This window comes from Macaca fascicularis, chromosome 20 (genome assembly GCF_037993035.2).
Source record: "Macaca fascicularis isolate 582-1 chromosome 20, T2T-MFA8v1.1".
NCBI lineage: Eukaryota > Metazoa > Chordata > Mammalia > Primates > Cercopithecidae > Macaca > Macaca fascicularis.
In genome coordinates, this window is record NC_088394.1 from 23,228,643 (window position 1) to 23,250,985 (window position 22,343).

At 42.8% G+C, this 22,343-nt stretch overlaps 1 protein-coding gene across 2 annotated transcripts in view; it reads left to right on the top strand.

The window, feature by feature from the left end:
* Positions 1-22,343, top strand: part of PRKCB (protein kinase C beta) — a 382,389-nt gene that overhangs the window by 321,185 nt on the left and 38,861 nt on the right. For both annotated transcript variants that reach the window (XM_045381896.2, XM_045381898.2), the window contains exons 11-13: positions 12,245-12,336; positions 14,526-14,588; positions 20,797-20,935. In XM_045381896.2, the coding sequence (XP_045237831.1) occupies positions 12,245-12,336; positions 14,526-14,588; positions 20,797-20,935 (294 nt within the window). The remainder of the gene's footprint in view (positions 1-12,244; positions 12,337-14,525; positions 14,589-20,796; positions 20,936-22,343) is intronic.

A 22,343-nucleotide genomic window follows, 5' to 3' on the forward strand; every position in this document is an offset into this window, starting at 1 on the left:
TAAATAAAATAGAAAATATTTTTACTTTTATGATCACATCTAATCTTCACAAAAACACTGTAAGTACTATGGTCCACATTTCTACTCAATGGAAACTGACCCCCAGAAAGATGAAATGGCCCAAGTTCCACAGTTGGTAAGTGGCAAGTCCAGGGCTTGAGCTCAGGTTTTCTAATAGGCTTTTGGGTGTTTTTTTTTTTTCCTGCTATAAAAGAGTCACCCCGCTTTACAGGGATATTGCAAGGGTTAGGTAAGATTTTATCCATGGTAATGATTATTAAAATTTAGGGAGCACTGCATATACATGAGGCAAACCGTCGTTATTATGGCTAAAGTGAGCAGGAAGATGACACCTCTTTCTGGGGATGTCCTCGAAAATGGTCATCTGGCTCCCACTCATTTTCTAGCATTGCATGGCCTGAATCTGCAGAGCAGGGCTTCAGAGGAGGCAGTGGAGCTGGAACAGGCGGTATCCGTAAAAGGGCATTACTGCCTGTATACAGAGAGTACTAATGCTTACTGATTATTTCAACAAAGACTTATTCATCGAAATAATTGTATCAGGCCCCAAAGCATGATGAGGTACGAAACAGATAAAGTCCCTGTTCCTTTGGAATTTACATTCTCTTGGGGGAGACTGATAATAAACTGTAACAATGACACAAAGTAAAGAGGATGGAGATGGATGGATTGGGGCAGAAAGATGCTATTTTTGATAGGATCATCAAGGAAGGTCTCTCTGATAAGGATGACATTTGAGCAGAGACCGGGGCAAGCAAGGGAGCGGGGCATGTGGCTATCTGGGGGCAGAGTGTTCCAGGCAGCAGGAAGAGTGCGTGTGAATGCCAGCGGCGTGAGCATGCTCCGCGTGTTTGAGGAACAGCGAGGAGGCCGGTGTCGCCCCGGTGGGTTGTCATTTTGTATTTTGTGACCCAGAATTCTTTTTGAATCAGCTACCTTTTTAAAAAGAGACAAATCCAATATAACATGCTGTAAATTTGATGTTTTTCTTGCTAGAGACTTAGAATTTTGAAGATAAAAGATTCTTAATAGACTTTTAAAAAATCTCGAAAGCGGTCAAAATACTGGATAAAAGTGAAGGAGACAACCAGCCATGTACAAAACCATTTTTAAAAAATCAATTTTAAAATGATGCAAATTCGATTTTTAAAAACTTATTTAAAAAAGCAAAGTTACATCAGAAATATTCTTATATTGGAATAAAAATATATTTCAAACATATGCATGGCACGGTGTTAACAGAAAATGTAGGGTATTAAATCCTATTTAAGATATTATTTTAAGTGTGTTAAAATTGAATATTCACATGGAAAAGAATCAGAAGGGGGCATAAACAAATCAAAATATTGATTTGATTTAGGGAGGGGTCTGTGGGTTAAGTGCCTTCTTTTTGAACTTACATCATTTCAGAAGTAGTTATAATATAGCTGTTTAAGTTTTTTTTAATGTACCACAAGATGGCAAAGTTAATACCCAAATAGATGCAAAAGCTCCCGGAAGGGGGTTTCGTTTTCAGAGATTTGCTCATTAGATGGTTTAGGCAAATTGTCCTAGAAGCACAAAGAGATAATAAGTCTGTACTCCACAGTCAGGTGAATCTGGATCTGTGATTACTTGCTAGATGACCTCTAAGAAGTCACTTAACAGCTCTGAATATAGGTTTCATCATCTTTAAAGTGGCCATAATCAGAGAGGATTAAAAGAGATGGTGAATAAATATAATAAACATGAAATGGAGGTTGCCGGCATTATTAGAGCTGGGCTGGAGGTGCACCTTGCTGCATAGGCACAAAAGAATTATGTTTCTTCCAGTCCTTTTGCAGTTTTTCTCAGGGACAATTGTCAGCCCGGCACATTCATGCAATTTCCCAACTGCCAGTGGGCACAGGCAGTTAAGTTTCTTTAGCAAAACATCTATTTTAACTGTTTTCTTTTCAATTGAACATATGCACCTCTTTTTTTTTTTAAATAGAATTAGATTTTATGAGTCATTGAAGGACAGAAGTTACTTCCTCCCCAAATTTGCTGCCATGGCCCAGCAATAACTCAGTTGCAAGGCATGCTGGGAGGAACGTCAATTCAGAATGCAAGAGAGGATAGGGAGGGGGTGAGGATCATTTCCACTTGTAGAGTGGACCCCCGATGGCCCAAGAATGAGCCCCAAGAATGTCCCAGGGGTCCTGGTAACTTGGGCTTGGCTCTGGGCTGGCAGCAGTACCCAAGGATATCGTTGGACTTAAGGGCATTGCTGCAGGTGGCTCTGGCCGTTGTCTCACTCAGCAATGATCAAGTTGTAAGACACAGAACACCCCTTCCTCTGCCCCACCAAACTATCTCCAATAGCTCCAGAAAACAGAGAAGACTGTGGTTTTTTGTGTGTGTTTTCTTTTTGTTTTTTTGAGACAGGATCTCCCTTTGTTACCCAGGCTGGAGTGCAGTGGTATAATCATGGCTTACTGCAGCCTGGACCTCCTGGGCTCAAGTGATCTCCCTGCCTCGACCTCCCGAGTAGCTGGGACCACAGGCATGCACCACCATGCCAGGCTAATTTTTAAACATTTTTTTGTAGAGATGGGGTTAAGACCTGTGTTGCCCAGGCTGGTCTCAAACTCCTAGGCTCAAGTAGTCCCCCTACCTCAGCCTCCCAAAGTGTTGGGATTATAGGCATGAGCCACCGTGCCCAGCCTGGAGAGGACTGTTGATGAGAAATTAGTTAATGGGTGCAATGTACCTTATTCAGGTGATGGGTGCCGTAAAAGCCCCGACTTGACCGCTGTGCAATCTATGCAGGTAACCAAAAAAAGAGGATTTTATTGGAAAGAAAAAACAAAGACAAAGGTGTACCTGGGCCTCATGAGGAGCTAGAATCTATAATCCTAAAGCAGTCTAGAATAAATTTCTAGATTTCTTTGTCCTTGCTTTCTTTGTTTCTCCCTGCTCCTGGTAAACATGACTTTGTTAGCTCCTTGCAGTTTGCCTATCTGGCAAATTCCCTGCATTTCAAATCATAGTCATGGGAAAGAGAATCTGGTTGGTTCAGCTTGGGGCAGGTGTTTATTCCTGGCCCAATCAGCTGGCAATGGCTACTACTAACTCACTAGGAACCTTTTGAAAGGGGTCGTATCTACAGGGAGGGAATAATTGGTGTTCATGGCACGTGAGAGGCACCATCTTGAGTCCAAGGAGACTAACTGGATTGAAGCAGGACATAATTATAGCTTAGTGGTACAAACATGGCATCATTGCCTCCCAGGAGAGGAAACTGGTGAGAGCTTGGCAGGTGTTAGGGCTTTAGCCAACTAAAGCCATCCAAGGATCTTGAGTGCAGGAAATGAATCAGAAATGCAACCCAGGCAAATAGAGCTGGGACAGGTAGGAATAGGCACAGCCTTGTGCTCTGTTTTCTCAATGGTGGCCTTTGCATATTCCTTCAATAATCAAAGATCTGTGGAATTCTAAGGAAGAATAGAGGTAGTTCTAGCCTTTGAAAACTTTGGCCTCTATGTGGAGGGACAAGGCTTAGAAAGCTGAAAAAAAAAAAAAGCTAGAAGAGCATCAATTGTGATCACAATTCTGACAGTGATTGCAAGTCTATAAAATACAGAGGAAAGAAAAGTTGTGTGTGAACACATGTCATTGAATGCACACTTACTTGGGTAAGGCGTTTTGAGTTTGCATGGATTTGGCATACGTCATCTGATGTATCTTGGCAACACCCCTATGAAGGACAAGCAGTCATTACCCCCTTTTGGGAAGGCGGAGACTCTAAGTAACTGACCCAAGGTCTCAGAGCAAGTATCCGGTATAACTGCAACTAGAACCCAGGACTAGCTGATACCAGAACCAGGGCTCTTAACCACAGCACTACACAGCCTCTCTGGAGAGAAACAGATGGTTCTGAGCAGTAAAGGGATCAGCTTACAGACAGGATGAATCCACAGACCAGCTTGGAAAATCATTAAAGATCACTAAATAGACAAAGTCTTGCAGCAACTCCCCTTGGAGCATGGTACATAGAGCTGCACACGTGGTCGGTTTTCTCTGTTCATGGTATCTGATTAAAAGTGGCAAGTGTCCCCCTGGCAGTCACACAGGCACCATGTTACACTCCATTTTCAGCTGTCTTAGGGGAAGATTGTCTCTTTGAATTCCCTTGCTTCCTCTGGAGACCTCCAGGTGAATTCTGCACCTCCCACCTAGTCATCATTTTAAATCAGACTATCCTCATACTCATGTTCCAAATTGGGGAAATTCTAGCCAACCATTTTGCATAATGTAGTGACAGACAGACATTTGGTTTTATTTATTTACTGATTATGAGAGGTTAAGGAGAAGGGGAATTTTAAATTACCTGAAGGCACTTGAAGCTTAGAGGGCAGCGGTAATCGTGTAATGAAGAATCACAGCAACAATGACAATTTTGAAGAAGCCCTTTAAAGTCAAGAATACTAGCCAGTTTGAAGAGAAAGATGGTGAGTTTGCCTTTCCGAGCTTTTAATTGGAGTTGACGGTGGAACACCCACGTAGAAACGTCCTGTAGCCAGCTGGAGCTGACTGGAGCTCAGGAGAGAGGGAGAGGATAGAAATATAAGTCAAGACTCATCAGCCCAGAGAGATGAGAGTTGAAATTCTGAGCTGTGACAAGTTCTTCTTAGAAAATTGAGTAAGTAGGAGAGAGCCAATCTGGGCTTCAAGTCGATATGCAAGAAATACCTCTTTTGATTTTCATATATTAGAGTCCAACAAATAAGCCCTAATCAAAAAACACTAAGTGTGGTGATAAGGAAGATTTTGCAATAATTTCATAGGGGGAATGGGGAACAAAAGCAAATTTAAGGGTGCTGTGGAGGGGAATAATATGTAAGAATTGGAGGCAGTACGTGAGGTCTATTTAGTTAGCTGAAACCCCTGTAGTTCACTCTTTATGCCTCTCATGCACTTTCTTTTATCACATTCTATTTATTTATTTACGTTTATTTGAAACATGGTCTCACTCTATCACCCAGGCTGGAGTGCAGTGGTGCAATCACTGCTCACTGCAGCCTTGACCTCCCAGGCACAAGCCGTCCTCTCACCTGAGCCTCCTGAGTAGCTGGGACTACAGGTGTGCGCCACCGTGCCTGGCTAATTTTTTTATTTTTTGTAGAGCCAGGGTCTTGCCGTGTTGCCCAGGCTGGTCTGGAACTTCTGGGCTCAAAAGTGGTCCTCCCACCTCAGCCTCTCAAACTGCTGGAATTACAGGCATGAGCCCCTGTGCCCGGCCACATTCTATTTTAGATTAGCGTTTGAATTAGTTGTCTATTTGTTTTAACCAAGTTTCTGAATTCCCTGAGGGCAAGCCTGAACCTTATTCATCATTTTCATCCTTTTAATGCCTGCCTAAAGGCATGACTTGCAAAAATAAGCGCTCGATGAAAGTTCTAAAACTCACTTCTCTGCTCCAGATTGGCTCTGGAGTGCCTCTGACAATGTTTTCCAGATTTTGATGTTGCTTACTGTGGAGTGGGAGATGAACCTGGTGGTACATGAACACATTGCATTTATTTTTAAAATAAGTCATTTAAAGGATTGATGTACCAGAGCCAGACTGGATATTGCATAAAGATGATGGACTCCAGATATGCACTTCTTTTCTGCAGAGAGGTTGAATTTCCATTTATGGCTTTGGTATGAAATTTAAAATTTTTTAAATAATTGTGTTTAAGTTTTTTTTAAGTGAGTTAATAAAAATACTTTTAAAATAAGTCAATTTTAGTAGAAAAGGCAGACAAACTTGGTAAAGATTTTCTTTTCTTTTCTTTCTTTCTTTTTTTCCTTTTTTTTTTTTTTTTTTTTTTTTTTGAGACAGAGTCTCACTCTTGCCCAGGCTGGAGTACAGTGGCATGATCTGGGCTCACAGCAACCTCCACATCCTCAGATCAAGCCATTCTTGTGCCTCAGCCTTCCAAATAGCTGAGATTAGAGGTGTGTGTCACCGTACCCGGCTAATTTTTGTATTTTCAGTAGAGACAGGGTTTCACCATGTTGGCCAGGCTGGTCTCAAGCTCTTGGCCTTAAGTGATCCACCCACCTGGACCTCCCAAAGTGCTTACAGGTGGGAGCCACCACACCCAGCCCAGATATGCACTTCTTTTCTACAGAGAGGATGAATTTCCATTTATGACTTTGGTATGAAGTTTAAAATTCTTTAAATAATTGTGTTTAAGTTTTTTAAACTGAGTTAATGAAAATTTTTTTAAAAATAAGTCAATTTTAGTAGAGGAGGGGGAGAAATTTGGTGAAGATCTTAAAGCCCTTTGGGAGATGAGTCACATTCGTGTGGATGGTCTTAGGCAGTGTGTCATAATCTGGTCTTACCCGACCTTTCCCCCTTTTTCTCTTCTATGACTCCATGAATTTTACTCTCCCTCTCCAGCAATAAGAGCCATCAAATCAGGAGCCTAAAGTGCTTAGTTGTATTTTGCACAATGTACATTAAAACAAATACAAACCCATAAAGGTGAAACCATCATACATCCGTGGACTACTTAAAATGATCTCCTACCCATTTTGGGAAACACGGCCATTTGGAAATTTATCTGGCCCCTGTCCCTCGCCTGGGAATCCTTAACATCTGGCACCGTGGATTATCCACAGAAACATCTCTGGCAATAGAGTTGCTCCTGGCATAGAGTGGGCATCATTAAGTGTTTGTTCAGAAATAAAAGGACAGTGAGATGCCAACCATAACATTTAATAGCTTAGGCGCTGGTGTGTCGAAGCCACTTGCTCAGTACAGTTCAAAGATGATAGATCTTAGGGTTTCCCTGCATATGGTTAACGGTAGGAACATACCACAAAACACGGCCTTACCCACGGTGGAGCGATCCCCCAATGCGGGGATTCCGACTAATGAGTTTGGGGGGCAAGCCGAGTTCTTCCGAGCAGAAAGCAAGCGAGTGAAATCTCTCTCTCACTTACTTCTCTCTCTGCAGCCGATGCCATCTGCTAGCTTTAAAAATAATTTTTAAAAGCAAGTGTTTTGGTTCTCTTCAACGTGCAGCAAAGACAGATGCTATTTTTAGGCTTGTTTTCTATTAAAAAAAAAAAAAGAAGAAGAAGAAAAAACCAAAGAACCAGGGGCTGGGTGTCGGCTGTTCTGGCTTACTGTCTGCATTTTGCCATCAACTTATATGTGACCTTTTGGCAAATCTCCTATGCCTTGGACCCTGAGAACATAAGTGATCATTTCACCTCCTTTTCTCATTAGACATGTTGAGAGGGTGAAGTAGTATTGGTCTGAGAAATAAAAACCATTCATTTTCTAAAAATTAGTCAGTGTGGGCAATACGGCAAAACCCTGTCTCTACAAAAACTACAAAAATTAGCCAGGTGTGGTTGTGTGCACCTGTAGTCCCAGCTACTGGGGAGGCTGAGGCAGGAGGATCACTTGAGCCTAGGAGGTTGAGGCTGCAGCAAGCAGAGATCATGCCATTGTACTCCAGACTGGGTGACAGAGTGAGACCCTGTCTCAAACAAACAAACAAACAAACAAACAAAATTGGTTAACTTGTGCTCTCCTGTAACCTGCCAGCTTCTGTCTTGATGTACCACTAGATCTCCATGTGCCTTCTCTCCTCTCCTGGACTGGAAGCTCTTTGAGGGGAGGACACATCCACACATCCGTACAATGTCTAGCTCAGAACCTTTCACACAAGATGTACCCACTGGAGGCAGCATCATGAGGGGTTGAGAGTGCAGAGTCTGGAACCAAATGCCTAAGGTTCAGATCCTGGCTTTGCAGCAACTTATCAGCTGAGAGACCACTGGCAAGTTACTTACCCTTTCTGAGCTTCAACTTTCTCCTCTTTAGAAGGGAGAGAATGATTATACTTGTCACATTGAGTTTTGTAGAGGGACAAGTGAGACAAAATATGTAAAGCATTCAGCTCATCACGTGGTAAGTACCCAAGAGAGCTTAATTTCATTATTGTTGTTGTTGTAGTTATTAGGCCCTCCCACATTTGATAAATGCACATATGACTGTTACGTATAAGATAAAGTTCTATGTGCTGTAAGGAAGATTTATTTAAATGGTGAATTAAATGTTTGTTATATGGCCAGCATCATGTTAGACACTCTACACATGTGTCCTTGTTTAACGCTCTGTGGGCAAGTCAAAAATGTCCCGTCTACAGAAGAGAAAGCCCAATATTAGGTTAAAGAACTGCTCAGTGTTGCAGTTAGTAAGTAGTGCAACAAGACTTCAAATACTGTATTGACTTAAAAGGTGAAATCTTTGCTTCACTTTCCCCACCACCTCTTCTTCTAGTTTTATAGCCCCTCACAATGGCTTTGCAACTTTTGACAGCAAGTCACCTTTTACATTGTGACTCAGCCATAGCAACGTATAAATATAACCAAAACATATATTCCACAAAAAGTACTCAGTGGTGTTCTGTGCAGCATGCACTGATAATTTTTCTTTCTTCTTTTTTCTTTTTCTTTTTTTTTTTTTTTTTTTTTTTGAGACAGAGTTTCACTCTGTTGCCCGGGCTGGAGTGCAGTGGCACCACCATGGCTCATGGCTCACTATAGCCTTGAACTCCTGGGCTCAAGCGATCCTCTTGCCTCAGCCTCATGAATAGCTGGGACTACAGGTGCTCACCACCATACCCGGCTAATTTTTTTTTTTTTTGGGGGGGGGTAGAGGCAGAGTCTTGCTATGTTCCCCAGGCTGTTCTCAAACTCCTAGCCTCAAGTGATCCTCCTGTCTTGGCCCCACCAAAGTTCTGGGATTGCAGGAGCGAGCCACCATGCCTGACCTCTTTTTTCTGTTCTTTTTTTTTTTTTAAGTTGATCATGACCCACCAAATTGATTTAATGATCAGTTAAAGTGAGATACAACTTGAGTTTGGAAAACACTGGTCTGGCTTCAGTACTCAGGCAGTGCTGCCAGGACATCTCATTTTCATCACATTTAGCTTGCAGCCCTGTGTATGTTTCATTCCAGCCCCTCAGTCAGTCTGTTAGAGATTATCGAATATGTTATCCTCATTTTATAAGTGAAGATATCAAGGCTCAGGGATATAAAATGGTCTTCCCAAGCCTCCCCAGTAGTCAGAAAACGTGGAGCCCATGCTTTCATTCCACTCTTCTGACTGTATGAATGGTGCTTTGGAGACCCAGTAACTCCTGCTGCCTCAAGGCTCACCCATTTTTCACTTAATTAATGTGTACTGATGGCTCGCTTTGGCCAGGCATGGTGCTGGGCTATTGGTACATAGTGGTAAACAATTTTTACACGGTTCCGGATTTGTGGAACGTTCAGTCACATTTGACATTAGTCCATTTCTTTCAGAGTGAGACCCTGAACCTTTGTATTAGCCTACGTGACCTTACATGATGAGTCCCTCAGCACCGCTCTGGGCTCATCTCCTACCCTGTCCCCCTTCTTCTTTCTTCTCCAAGCACATGAGGTGTGCTCTAGCCTCAGGGCTTTTGCATAGCCTGTTTCTCTGCCTGGTAAACTCTCACTCTAGATAACCTGCATAGCTGCTTTTGTCATCTCCTTCAAGTCTTTGCCGAAGGATTGCCTTCTAAATAAGATTATCCTGAATACTTTATTGAAATTGGAACTCCTTTCTCCCGTCTCATCAAGCTGGTACTCCCAATCCTCCATACTTTGCTCTGCTTTTCCCCCATGGCACTTTTTAATCTTTTAATCTTCTATTTTTATTTTTATTTATTTATTTAATTTTGAGACAGTCTCACTCTCTTGCCCAGGCTGGAGTGCAGTGGTGTGATCTTGGCTCACTGCAACCTCCACCTCCCAGGTTCAAGCAACTCTGCTGCATCAGCCTCTCTAGTAGCTGGGACTAAAGGCACGCACCATCATGCCCAGCTAATTTTTGTATTTATATTTTAGTAGAGACAGGGTTTCACTATGTTAGCCAGGCTGGTCTTGAGCCCCTGACCTCAGGTGATCTGCCCGCCTCAGTCTCCCAAAGTGCTAGGATTACAGGCGCGAGCCACTGTGCCCGGCTATCTTTTAACATTCTATATAATTTATTTATTATGTTTAGCATTTATTGTCTTTATCTGTGTCTACCTGCTAGAATGAAAGATAAAGGCCAGGAATGTTTGTTGGTTTTGTTTACTGCTCTATGTTCAGCACTCATCTATAACCTGGTACCTAGTAGGACTCTATACATTTTTTTTTTTACTTGACTAGATAGATGAAATAAATAACCATCAAGTTCAAAATATAATTAACAAATTATGATGTGGTCAGAGATTTAAAAAAGAAAAGAAAAGAAAAAAGCCCACGGGGTTTCATGAAAGAGTAGAACGGCAGACCTAATTTAGATTGGGTGGGTTAGAGGAAGTGACTTTTTTAGGCTGAGAACATAAGAGGGACTTCAGTTCCCAAATTCGTTAGCGCAGACTCTGCCATTGCAAGCCAAAGGAATGTAGTGTAAAGGAGAGATTTCACCCAAGCAGAAGCCTCTAAGAAGAGACAAAGTGATTCATTCATTTAGCAAACACCCTCTGATGGAAGGAGAGACGCAAGTCACATATTGGTGTTGCCCAAGGGCCAAAACACACATCTGTCTTATTTAATCCCAGCAGCATCACTGAGGTTCTGCTCTTATCTCCTCTTGACAGATGAGGAAACCCAGGTGTTGAATAACTTCTCCAGATACATCCAGCTATTAAGAGACAGAGCTGGATTTCCAAATGAAGTGTCTTTGGTACCAAAGCTTGTGCCCTTTCACTCTCTGGGCACCTACTATGTGCTAGTTGTGCTATCAGGAACAGGGCTTACACAGCCAAGAAGGGCATAGCCCCTGACCTGAAGAAGTTCACAATATCCCTTGAAAGACATGCTGAAAAACTTCCCTGATTAGGACACAGATTTTTTTCTGGCCCCATTTCTTTTACTTCTGGACATGCCTTCCTAGGTTACTGTTTTTCAAACCTTGATAATTCATCTTTTTGTTTTTGATAGCTACTGTGTTATCTATTGGTGAGTACCTCAAAATTCAGTGGCTTAAAACAACAATAAGCATTCATTATCTCAGTTTCTGTGGGGCAGGAATTTGGGAATGCTTCACCTAGTTGATCTGGCTCTGGGTCTCAAAGGATTGAGTCAGATTGTCAGCTGGAATTCTATTCATCTGAAGGCTTGTCTCGGGTGAAGGATCTGTTTCCAAGGTGATTCTCTCACAGGACTGGAGTTGGTGCTGGCTGTTGGCAGGAGGCCTCGGTTCTTTGCCAAATGTACCTTTCTGTAGTACTGCTTGAGCATCCTCATGGCATGGCGGCAGGCTTCCCAAAAAGCAGTGATCTGAGAGAGCAGGGTGGAAGCTGTAGGTCTTTTATGTGCTACTCCTGAAAGTCATACATTGTCATTTTTGCAATATCCAGTGGGTTACACAGGTCAGTCCTATTCATTATGGGAAGGTACTACACAAGTACATAAATACCAAGAGTTTGAAAAATCACTGGGGCAGTGGGGGGGCATCATAAAGGCTGGCTAGTACAGCTACCTATCATCTGTAACATTTACTTAATATTTTCCACTTTTTGTTAAAATCAGCCTTATCCTAAACAATAATATCAGTTAAGTCACAATATTAATATGCTAATTATATTTTCCAGCAAAAAAATATAAACTTGTAATTATTATTATTATTATTATTTTTGAGATGGAGTCTTACTCTCACCCAGGCCGGAGTGCAGTGGCATGATCTTGGCTCACTGCAACATCCCCCTCCCAGGTTCAAGCGAGTCTCCTGCGTCAGCCTCCTGAGTAGCTGGGATTACAGGCGCCTGTCACCATGACTCACTAATTTTTGTTTTTTTTTGCTTTTGTTGTTTTTCAGTAGAGATGGAATTTTGCCATGTTGGCCAGGCTGGTCTTGAACTCCTGACCTCGGGTGATCTGCCCACCTCAGTCTCCCAAAGTGCTGAGATTACAGGTGTAATACGTAGGCATGAGCCACCATGCCTAGCCAACGTTGTAATTATTCATGAAAAAAATTATCTGTGTATCACCTATGCTCGCTTGCATAGTTCCAGTAACACAAACGTTACCCTTGGGGAAACAGCAAGCCCAGCAAACAGGGATCTGTCAGAGTCCTGGAAGTTTTCATCATAAATTCCAGCTCTTCCCTCACTGTCCATTTGGAGCCCCAGAAGCTACAGGATGTTAATGTTGCTGTTTGCTGTCCTCTTCCAGGACCGCCTGTACTTTGTGATGGAGTACGTCAACGGGGGCGACCTCATGTATCACATCCAGCAAGTTGGCCGGTTCAAGGAGCCCCATGCCGTGTAAGTGAGAACTAGTGCTGTGCTTTCTCTTTGGGATAAATGGGTAGGTTAGTGGTTCCTTTGGGTGTGTTTTTTTTGTTTGTTTTTTTGTTTTTGCTTTTTTGCCAAAGAGGGATTTTTAAACACCTCGGGCATCTTTTTGAAAAAATATTTAGCCAGGGAAGAAAGATGTTCTGCTTAATATGAGATGCTTCTTTTTTTTTTTCCTGACACCAGCTAATAACCTGAAGCTCAGCCAGACACCATGGCTCCTACCTGTAATCTCTGTTTTGGGAGGCTGAGATTGGAGGATCACTTGAGCTCAGGAGTTAAAGGCCAGCCTGGGCACCATGACGAGATCTCATCTCTATAAAAAATAAAAAACTTAGCTGGGGATGGTGGCGCACACTGTAGTCTCTTCTGAAAAATAAAACAAAACTCAAAGCTCTAAAACCACAGCTATTTATTTCTAATTCATGTCCCTGACTGCTTAGAAAGGCCCTGTATCTTCCCTGGGGATTATCACTGTAGATGTTATGTGTCCATTTGCTAATATTTATTGAGAACTTACTATGAGCCAGGCCCTAAGTGCTTAACAAACATCGTCTCAACCCTGAGAATAACTCTGGGAGGGAGATGCTGCCACCTCTGCTTTACAAACAAGGAAATGGAGATGCAAGGTTTTGAAAGCTTGCTCATATTCATGGAGCTAGTAAGAAGCAGTTCCTGAATTCTGACCCCAGTGCTTCTTTGCCCATGTTCTTTATCTCACACCACTCTCCCTCTTAGATGCCTTCACTCCACGGGGGTGAAGGATCAAGGTGCTCAGTGGCAATGGTCTGTGGTTCCTGGGATGGGGAGACTGATTCTTGGTTGTTGGAAATGTGTTTCCTCTGCTGAGTCAACTCCATCCCCTTCAGTTTAAAAGGCAGCTACAGTCTCTTCTTTTCAGAACACAAATCTCATCATGTCACTCCCCTGCTTAGGAACATTGCAAGTTGTAGGAATCAGCAATGATAACCTCTCCTGGGGAGTTTGCTAAGATCTTACTGCCTCTCCATAGAGCCCCCAGAGCTCATCTAGAACCCCACCCTGTCATACCGGAGGCTCGGTGGCTCCCGCCCAGTTCAGCTTGCCCCCTCTCCTCCCACCTGGCCAGGTTGTGAGCACTGTGTTCTGATAGGATTTGCATTATTCTTGTGCTTCCAAATCTAGCCATTCATATCTCCTGGCACGACTCTAATAGGATTAGCTTTGCTTTTACTTCTAACATCTAATTGACCACAGGCTTTAATTCCATTGTCACACAAGACATGTCAAGACACTTTGCATAGTTCCCCAAAGCCCTGCCCAACCTTTGTGGCATAACTGGGCTTCCTAGTTCTCTCGAAACCTCTTTCTTTATGGGTTGACCTTCAATAAGAGGTTACACTTTAGACAGATGTTGTTTCTGATTCCAGCTGTGCCATTCATTCGCTATATAACTTGCCCAAGTTAATCTCTCTAACCCTCAGTTTCCTCATTTGAGGAATGGGAAGATAATAGTAGGACCTACCTTACAGCATTATTATTGGGATTAAATCAGGTAATGCCTAAAACGGTGCTAGGCAGATGGTAAACCTTCAACAGATGTTAGCTGCTATTGTCAAGATAATTTAACTTGCTATACAGTCTGAAAGTATAATTCTCTCTCTTTTTGTGGGGGTTGGGGGACAGGGTCTCACTCTGTTGCTCAGACTGGAGTGCAGTGACCCTGATTATAGCTCACTGCAGCCTTGATCTCCTGGGCTCAAGCAATGCTCTTGCCTCAGCCTTCCAAGTAGCTGGGATCACAGGCATGTGCCACCACTCCCAGTTATTTTTTTTCTTTTATTTTTAGTAGAGACAAGGCCTCACTATGTTACCCAGCTAGTGAAACCGTAATTCTCCATCCAGCTCATCATATCCCATGGCCCCCTCTCCACTATACAATTGCTGAACTTCTGCCTACCCCCAATTTGTCCTTAAGGCAACCCCATCACCTTCTAAACCACCCTGTGAATCCATCCGTACTCTCAGCATTTTATGAGCTATTTAGCTGACCATCCATGGGTTCTTTAATGCCCTGCACCTAGTTCAATATTGTATTGAATTCTGAGCATTGCCAAGCATATGGTGTCCTTGAGTTTCTCCATTGCCTTTTTTTTTTTTTTTTTTTTTTTTAATTTCAGATTTTACGCTGCAGAAATTGCCATCGGTCTGTTCTTCTTACAGAGTAAGGGCATCATTTACCGGTAAGTGAATATTGCTGTACTTTCCATCTCTTCATCTCCCTCAGCTCCTCCCTGCCCTGCCTCTTTCTTCAGCTGCTTTTAAAATTAGAATCCGTGGTGGGGGAGGAATCCTCCAGAACTAACTTGGGCATGTGTTCTGCCAGGCAGCATCGCCCACTGCCCTGGCAAAGTTTGGACAGCTCTATATGGTGGTAGAAAATCTCGATGGACTGTGTCACCAATGATGGTTCAGAGCCTCAAACAGGAGACCATTTGCTCTAAGAGGAGACTCACAGAGAGGACCCCAGTACTTCTTTCTCTTGCTTGTGGACCCTACATTTGAGGAGCAGACAAAGAATTTTGGCTGGCAGAATGTGATGGATCACATTATTATGAAACATTATTTATTTATTTATTTATTTATTTCTGCTATGTAACTACAACTTGGAAATGGATCTCTGAGTGGCTGCTCTGAAAGACAGGATTAAGTTCAGGACTTGGCATCTGCTGGTATTTGGAGGAGCAAATGGATGATCATAGCTGCATGAGTCATATCGTTTTATATTTCATGCAAGGCGGACGATTGCACCCGAGGCTGCTATTTGTCAGCGAGTCCAGGGCGTACAATTCTCCTTGTACTACGTCGATGCAAATGGCATAGCCAGTGCAGGCTTGGGCTGGTTTGTTATGCAAGAGAGGCTGCAAGGCATGAGGCTTCCAAACAGCGCTTGGCATGGGTGGGGGGGGTCTATTTCAAAGATTATGAAGAACCACAAAAGTCTATTCCATTCATGCGTTTGACACATATTTATCAAATCCTACTATATTCTAGGCACTCTTGTGGGTGGTGGGCATACAGAAGTGAATAAAACAGATGAAACCCCTTGCCCCTGTGGAGTTTATCTTTTCGTGGTGGGAGACAGATAAGTGAATCATAAAAACATAGTCTGCCAAGTAGTGATAAGTACTATGGAGATAAATCAAGCAGGGGAGGGTGCTGGTGTACCCTGCGTGTTGGAGGGTTCCCTCTCATTCTGTAGAGAGCGTAGTGATGAGAGCCTGGAGAGTTAGGGGTGACTTGGGAGTCCTGGGCCTTTTGCTTTAACTGCGGGATATGGGATTAAAAGGCATGAGGGGGCTGGGCACAGTAGCTACCACCTGTAATCCCAACGCTTTGGGATGCCGAGGCAGGAGGAATGCTTCAAGCTAGGAGCTTCAGAGCAGCCTAGGCAACATAGCGAGGCCCCCATCTCTAAAAATAAAATACAATTAGCCAGGTGTGGTGGTGCATACCTATAGACCTAGCTACTCAGGAGGCTGAGGTGGGACGATCAATTGAGCCCAGGAGTTCAAGGATGCAGTGAGCTATGATCATACTACTGCATTCCAGCCTGGGTGACAGAGCGAGACCCTGTCTCAAAAAAAAAAAAAAAAAAAAAAAAAAAAAAAAAAAAGGCATGATAAGATTAGACCTGGTAAGTACAAGGCAGATAGTGGAGGCAAGGCTATGGGGTCCTGGCAGGACGGAGGGATGGGAAGTGGGGGCCTTGTCAGAAGCTTTCAGAGTCCTGGAGCTTTTAGTCACACCTTGGAGTGCTGATATGAAATCTATAGGGGGAAGGATAATCTTATTCTGAGTGCACAAAGTCCCTGCCATTCCTACTTTCTCCTAATGATGGAGGGAAGAAGGTCAAGAAGAGGAGTGGTTTTACTTGGCATGTGGGTGATCCTAGTGAAAGTGTGAAAATAGAGAGAAGACGAATTTAGAAGCTGAGGCAGGAGGATCACTTGAGCCCAGGAGTTCGAAACTGCAGTGAGCTATGATTGTGCCACTGCACTCCAGCCTGGGCAACAGAGCAAGACCCTGTCTCTAAAAAAAGAATTTAAATTTTAAATAGTATGCTCATTCTGTCCATGCCCACGTTTGCCCTCAGTGAACACATTAGCTCTGTGTGCATGAAATGGCACGTGGAAATCATCTAATTCCCTTAGTTTCTCTTTTGACTGTCATAGTGACAATATCATTTTGTGCTGAATATAATTCTGGTGTTGAAAGATACACATGAGGCTGGGGGCAGTGACTCATGCCTGTAAACCCAGCATGTAGAGAGGCTGAGGCGGGCAGATTGCCTGAGGTCAGGAGTTGGTGACCAGCCTGGCCAACATGGTGAAACCCCATCTCTACTAAAAAAATACGAACATTAGCTGGGTGTGGTTGCACATGCCTGTAATCCCAGCTACTTGGGAGGCTGAGGCAGGAGAATCGCTTGAACCCAGGAGACAGAGGTTGTGGTGAGCCAAGATCTCCCTGTTGCACTCCAGCCTGGGCAACAAGAATGAAACTCCATCTCAAAAAAAAAAAAAAAAGGTGCATATGATCTTCCATATGATGTGATGATGTGATCCCTAAATTCAAGCCAATGACTTCAGCTAGTGCTTAACCACAGAGACAGGGATCATGGGTGATTTTTCACTCTACATGATTTTCAACTTGGGTGCTGACATTAGGACCTAACTCCTATGTGGGATGTGCCTCTACTAAAATAGAACCAACTGGATTCTTGAGAAGATTAAACATGGAACTACAAGTTTGTTGGAAGAAAATCCAGTCCCAGTGTAGGAAACATGAAAGGAAATAATTAGAGTTCTAGTCAATTGAGTTGTGATTCAGGGCTAGTTTCTAATCAATCAGGAAGCCGCGTTGGGATCTGGGATCCATGAATCCAGATCCAGGTGGTAAAATTCAAAGACTAGCACTTCAGGTGCTAATATGATACCTATTCCAAAGCCCCTTTTCCTAAACTAACTACATACTCTCCCTTTAATCTTCCACTATTAATATGGTCTTTAAAGGGATATTTATCAATCTTTTAGGCCAGTCTTCATCTGAACCCCTCTTTTGCGTATGTGTAAGAACAGACTCAATCTCCTACTATAGATAATGAAAATGACAGATACTCATTTCACAGCCCCCCTGTAGCCAGGGCAGGCACACAACACAAGCACTGACACTTGGTCATACTTACTCAAGACCTTGAATCAGAAACTAGTGGCCAAGAAAGCAGAAAGCACAGTATCAAGAGAGGCCATAGTAATTATCAGCAGTTACTTTCCAGAGGCAAGAGAAGAGGGTCTTAACAGCAATAGGCAGAGTCCAGCTTAGGGCTTCGTGGAATAAGGGGTGATGTTTGTGTCCCATGGCAACTTGGGTGGTGGTGTCATTGGACAAGCTCTGAGTTGCAGTTAGGCATCGTTTTGGGCTTTATAGACTCTTAATCTGGTTCTTCAATCTCCTCAAAGATTCCGTGAGCTCCCCAATATCCTTTGATGAATTCCTTTTCAGGTAAAAGTCATCACAGTTGGTTTTTGTTGCTCACCCTCCAGAACACTTCTTGGAAATAGACTTCTTGAAATTGATAGTCAAATAGGAATGGTAAAAAATAAATTACTTGACAAAAGATGTATGGTTTTGTCATTTCATAGAGATTGCCTTCATAGTGGTAGTCTTTTAAGATGTTACAAATCACTACCTCCTTCATCTAAATCTCTCCTTAATTGAACAGTTCTTAAGTAAAGAGGATGAAGGATTTTGTTAGACTTACCATCTTTAAGGAAATGGAGATGTTGTGTTGGGGGGCGAGGAGGGAAAAAGATTCTTCCTATCAAACTTGGTTTCTGATTTACCAATCACTATATCTGGAATGTGTGTTGGTTTTGCCCTTGATGGTTTTCTGAAAAATGAAAATAATTTCTCCATCCATCTTTTGAAGCAGAAATGAGGATTTATTACATAGAACAAAAGATTAGGGTGTGATATCAAAACACTGCTATGTGATGGTAAAGATGACAGAGGTGCCCTCCAGCCTCAGGACTGCCTGGCTCTTGGCACCTGAAACTTCTTTTCTATAATAGATGAAGATTTTATCACTTCCCTAGTCTACCCAGCTGCCTGCTTCTGGGCATGTGGTCCCGCTGAAGGGATGTCATTTGTCACTATTAGAGAAATCACAAATATCACATATAGACCTACCTAGTAAGTTTAGGGAAAGCAAATTGCTGCAAAGCCTGGGTTTTCTGAGTTCCAAACTTTCACTCAAATCACGGTGGCTTGTAGATGAGCATGAAGGCTGGATACGAGCAGCACCATGGACAGCACCAAAGGCAGGGCGTGTTGGGATTGGCAAACATCAGTGGGCGAGTGCAAGTGGACCTCCCCCTCCCTTTGAATAAGGAGAACCCACAGACACAGATAGGAGATGCCAGGATATAGTTTTCAGATTGTATTCTTTTAGTCGGAAATGAAGACAGTAACTCAATTCAAAGTAACTGAGGTTAAAAGAGGCATTTATTGGCTGACATAACTTAAAAATCCAGGCACAGATCTGACTTTAGGCCTGGATACATGCAGAGGCTGAAGTGCACGTTATAAGGGCACACTTTATCATCCTCCCTCTAGGCTCTACTTTCTCTATATTAGATTGCTTCTCTTCATCTGGTGACCCCTGGAGTTTCTAGACTTCCATAATACCACCTGAACAACCCCAATGTAAAATGCACTTATCCCTTTCTTGATTGTGCCAGCCAAAGTGCCGGCACTAATACTTAACAGCTTTGATTGGCTCACATTGGATCACATGCCCATTCCTGAATCAATCACTGTGACCAGAAGAATGGAATATTTCCATTGGCCAGGACAGGCCCATGTGACCATTCCTGGAGACATGTTACATGGAAGCCATGTTACACCCATGGAAGAATTGGATGAGGGTGTTTCTTCTAGGGAATATTAGAATGCTGTCATCACAAAATATTAGAATAGGCAGAACCACAGATGCCCACTGCCCAATGAAGATGACCAAAGGGAAACATCTGAATTAAGCAATAGATCCCCCTACCTCTCAGGAAGTCGGAGTTCCCCATCTTCTATTAGGACTGGAACCATCTGATCCATCACTCAGCCTTGCTCACTGGTGCTGAAATATAAAGCATTGACATTGGAGTAGGTGTTTAGGGAGGAGGAAAGTGTGTTGATATTGGATCCATCTTGTGTGCTAAAGACTACAAGTGTTCCCCAAAATATCAAGCTCTTCTCATCAACACAGATGAAAATAAAAGAGAATACAGCACATATCCTTTAGGTTAGAGCTCAAATGTCACCACCTTAGAGAGGTCCTTTCTGACTGACACCCTGCTTAAAGTGACTTCCTCTAATCACTATCTTATGTCCTCTTTATTTTCATCATACCACTTATCAGAATCTATAATAATCATGCTTATAGAGTAATTGTTATCTTTTGCCCAGCACTGAAATTTTATCTGAAGAACAGGAGGCTTATCTTGTTTACAGCTACATACTACATCCAGGCATGGTGCCTGTCACATAGTAATTGTTCAACAATTTGTTTGTTTGTTTGTTTTTGAGACGGAGTCTCGCTCTGTCACCCAGGCTGGAGTGCAGTGGCACTATCTCGGCTCACTGCAACCTCCGCCTCCCGGGTTCAAGCTATTCTCTTGCCTCAGCCTCCCGGGTAGCTGGGACTACAGGCGCCCGCCACCAAGTCCAGCTAATTTTTTATTTTTAGTAGAGACGAGGTTTCACCATATTGGCCAGGCTGGTCTTGAACTCCTGACCTTGTGATCCAACTGCCTTGACCTCCCAAAGTGCTGGAATTGCAGATGTGAGCCAACATGCCCGGCCAAATATCTTTTTATTCAAAGAATCAATGGAAACTCCTGGGTCATGTCCTAGGAGGTAGTCCAAGAGATCAGGGAACACTTCCTTCAATCAGCTTTTTTTTCTTTGTCATCTTCAGAGATATTTTAAAAAATAATAATTTTGTGGAAAATGTATCTTCTTACAAAATATAAGGGGTCTTTAAGTTGCAAAGGAAAATTCTTGGAATTTTCCTGGATCCAGGAAGTGTCATGGATGCTCTGCCCTTTGCTTAACTTTCTGTGGATCTCCCTCTTTTCAGAAGTGCTGTCTCTTTGTGTCCTTGTGAGACACTTGGCACAGTTGGCTCTGTAGAAAAAGAAAAGCACGGAGGTTTGTGGACCTCTTTTTATTTCCCTGCCAGATTGTAAGCTGTTGGAGGTCAAAGGCTGGTTGCTACTGACCTTTGTGCCCACACAACACCTAACACAGTGTTTTATGCATAATGAGTGGCTGTTGCTTGGCTTGAAATGCATAGCAATTAATTAAATCTCTAAATTCTTGTGTCTGCCATAGTGACCTAAAACTTGACAACGTGATGCTCGATTCTGAGGGGCACATCAAGATTGCTGATTTTGGCATGTGTAAGGAGAACATCTGGGATGGGGTGACAACCAAGACATTCTGTGGCACTCCAGACTACATCGCCCCTGAGGTGAGAGCTGCGGGGCACACGTTCACATTGCAGTGATGTACCCTCTGCTCCCCAGATGGCCGTGTGAGAGCTGGGAAGGGTCGAGGGTGGTACCTTGCAAGGGAACCTCGGGCAGAATCTTATTCTATACTCTAAATCCTCCCTTTGAGATCACACATGCAAATTAATTTAGCACACATCCAGAAGCCCAAGCCCAAAATACATCAAGGTTTGGGAGAAAATTTAAATAAAACTCAAAAGAACCATCCAACACACATCAGTAAAATTCTTCATCAGACTGCTGTGGCCCACAGCCATGTGATACCGCCTAATTGTGACATCGGAATGTTTGTCGAGAGAGAAAGAGCAGATCCCCTGGGCTGGCATATGACATGGGATCTGTGTCCTGTATATGTTCCTTAGTAGGAAAATGGACAATAGCCCATGATTTATTTATAGCATGAAATACTACCAGGCACCAATTCAGAAGAGTGAGTTAGATATGTATGTAGATATGAAAAGATCTTCAAGACACATTGTTAGAGAAAAAAAAAAAAAAATCAAGATACAGAATGACAAATACAAGGCCGGGCACGGCAGCTCATACCTGTAATCCCAGCACTTTGGGAGGAAGAGGCAAATGGATCACTTGAGCCCAGGAGCTCCAGAACAACCTGGGCAACGTGGCGAGACCTCGTCTCTACAAAAAAATACAAATATTAGCCAGGTGTGGTGGCACGTGCCTGTAGTCCCAGCTACTTGGGAGACTGAGGTAAGAGAATCACCTGAGCCCCAGGAGGTCCAGGCTGCAGTGAGCCGTGATTATGCCACTGCACTGCAGCCTGGATGACACAGTAAGACCCTGTCTCAAAAAAAAAAAAAAAAAAAGAAAGAGGAATGACAACAATGTGATACTATTTATGGATAAAACAGAAATACACGGAACACTGCTCTGTTTTCAACTAGTAAAAGCATACAAAAATCTGGAAGATTTCAGACTGATTTTATAACACTGGTTACTTCTGAAGATAAGGGAATTGTAAAGAGAAATTTAGCTACTTCTGTATACTGCTGACATTTTTTTTTACAAGGTAGATATATTTGTATATTACTTGAGTAATAAAGTAATTCAAAAATAATAAGGCTTTATTCAGACCCAATGAAGTTTTCCCAATGTGATATACTTTGGTCTATTATCATTTTGTTAATTAATTAGATATGACACAATCTATAACACAACTTCCTGATAGGCCGTGGGTTCCATAATCTCTGGTTCTCAACTCTAACTGCAGTTTAGAGTCATGAGAGAGCTTTTATGATGTAGGATGCAGCTGGGGCATGGTGGCTCACCCCTGTAATCTCAGCGCTTTGGGAGGCTGAGGCAAGAAGATCGCTTGAGGGTAGGAGTTTGAGACCAGACTGGACAACA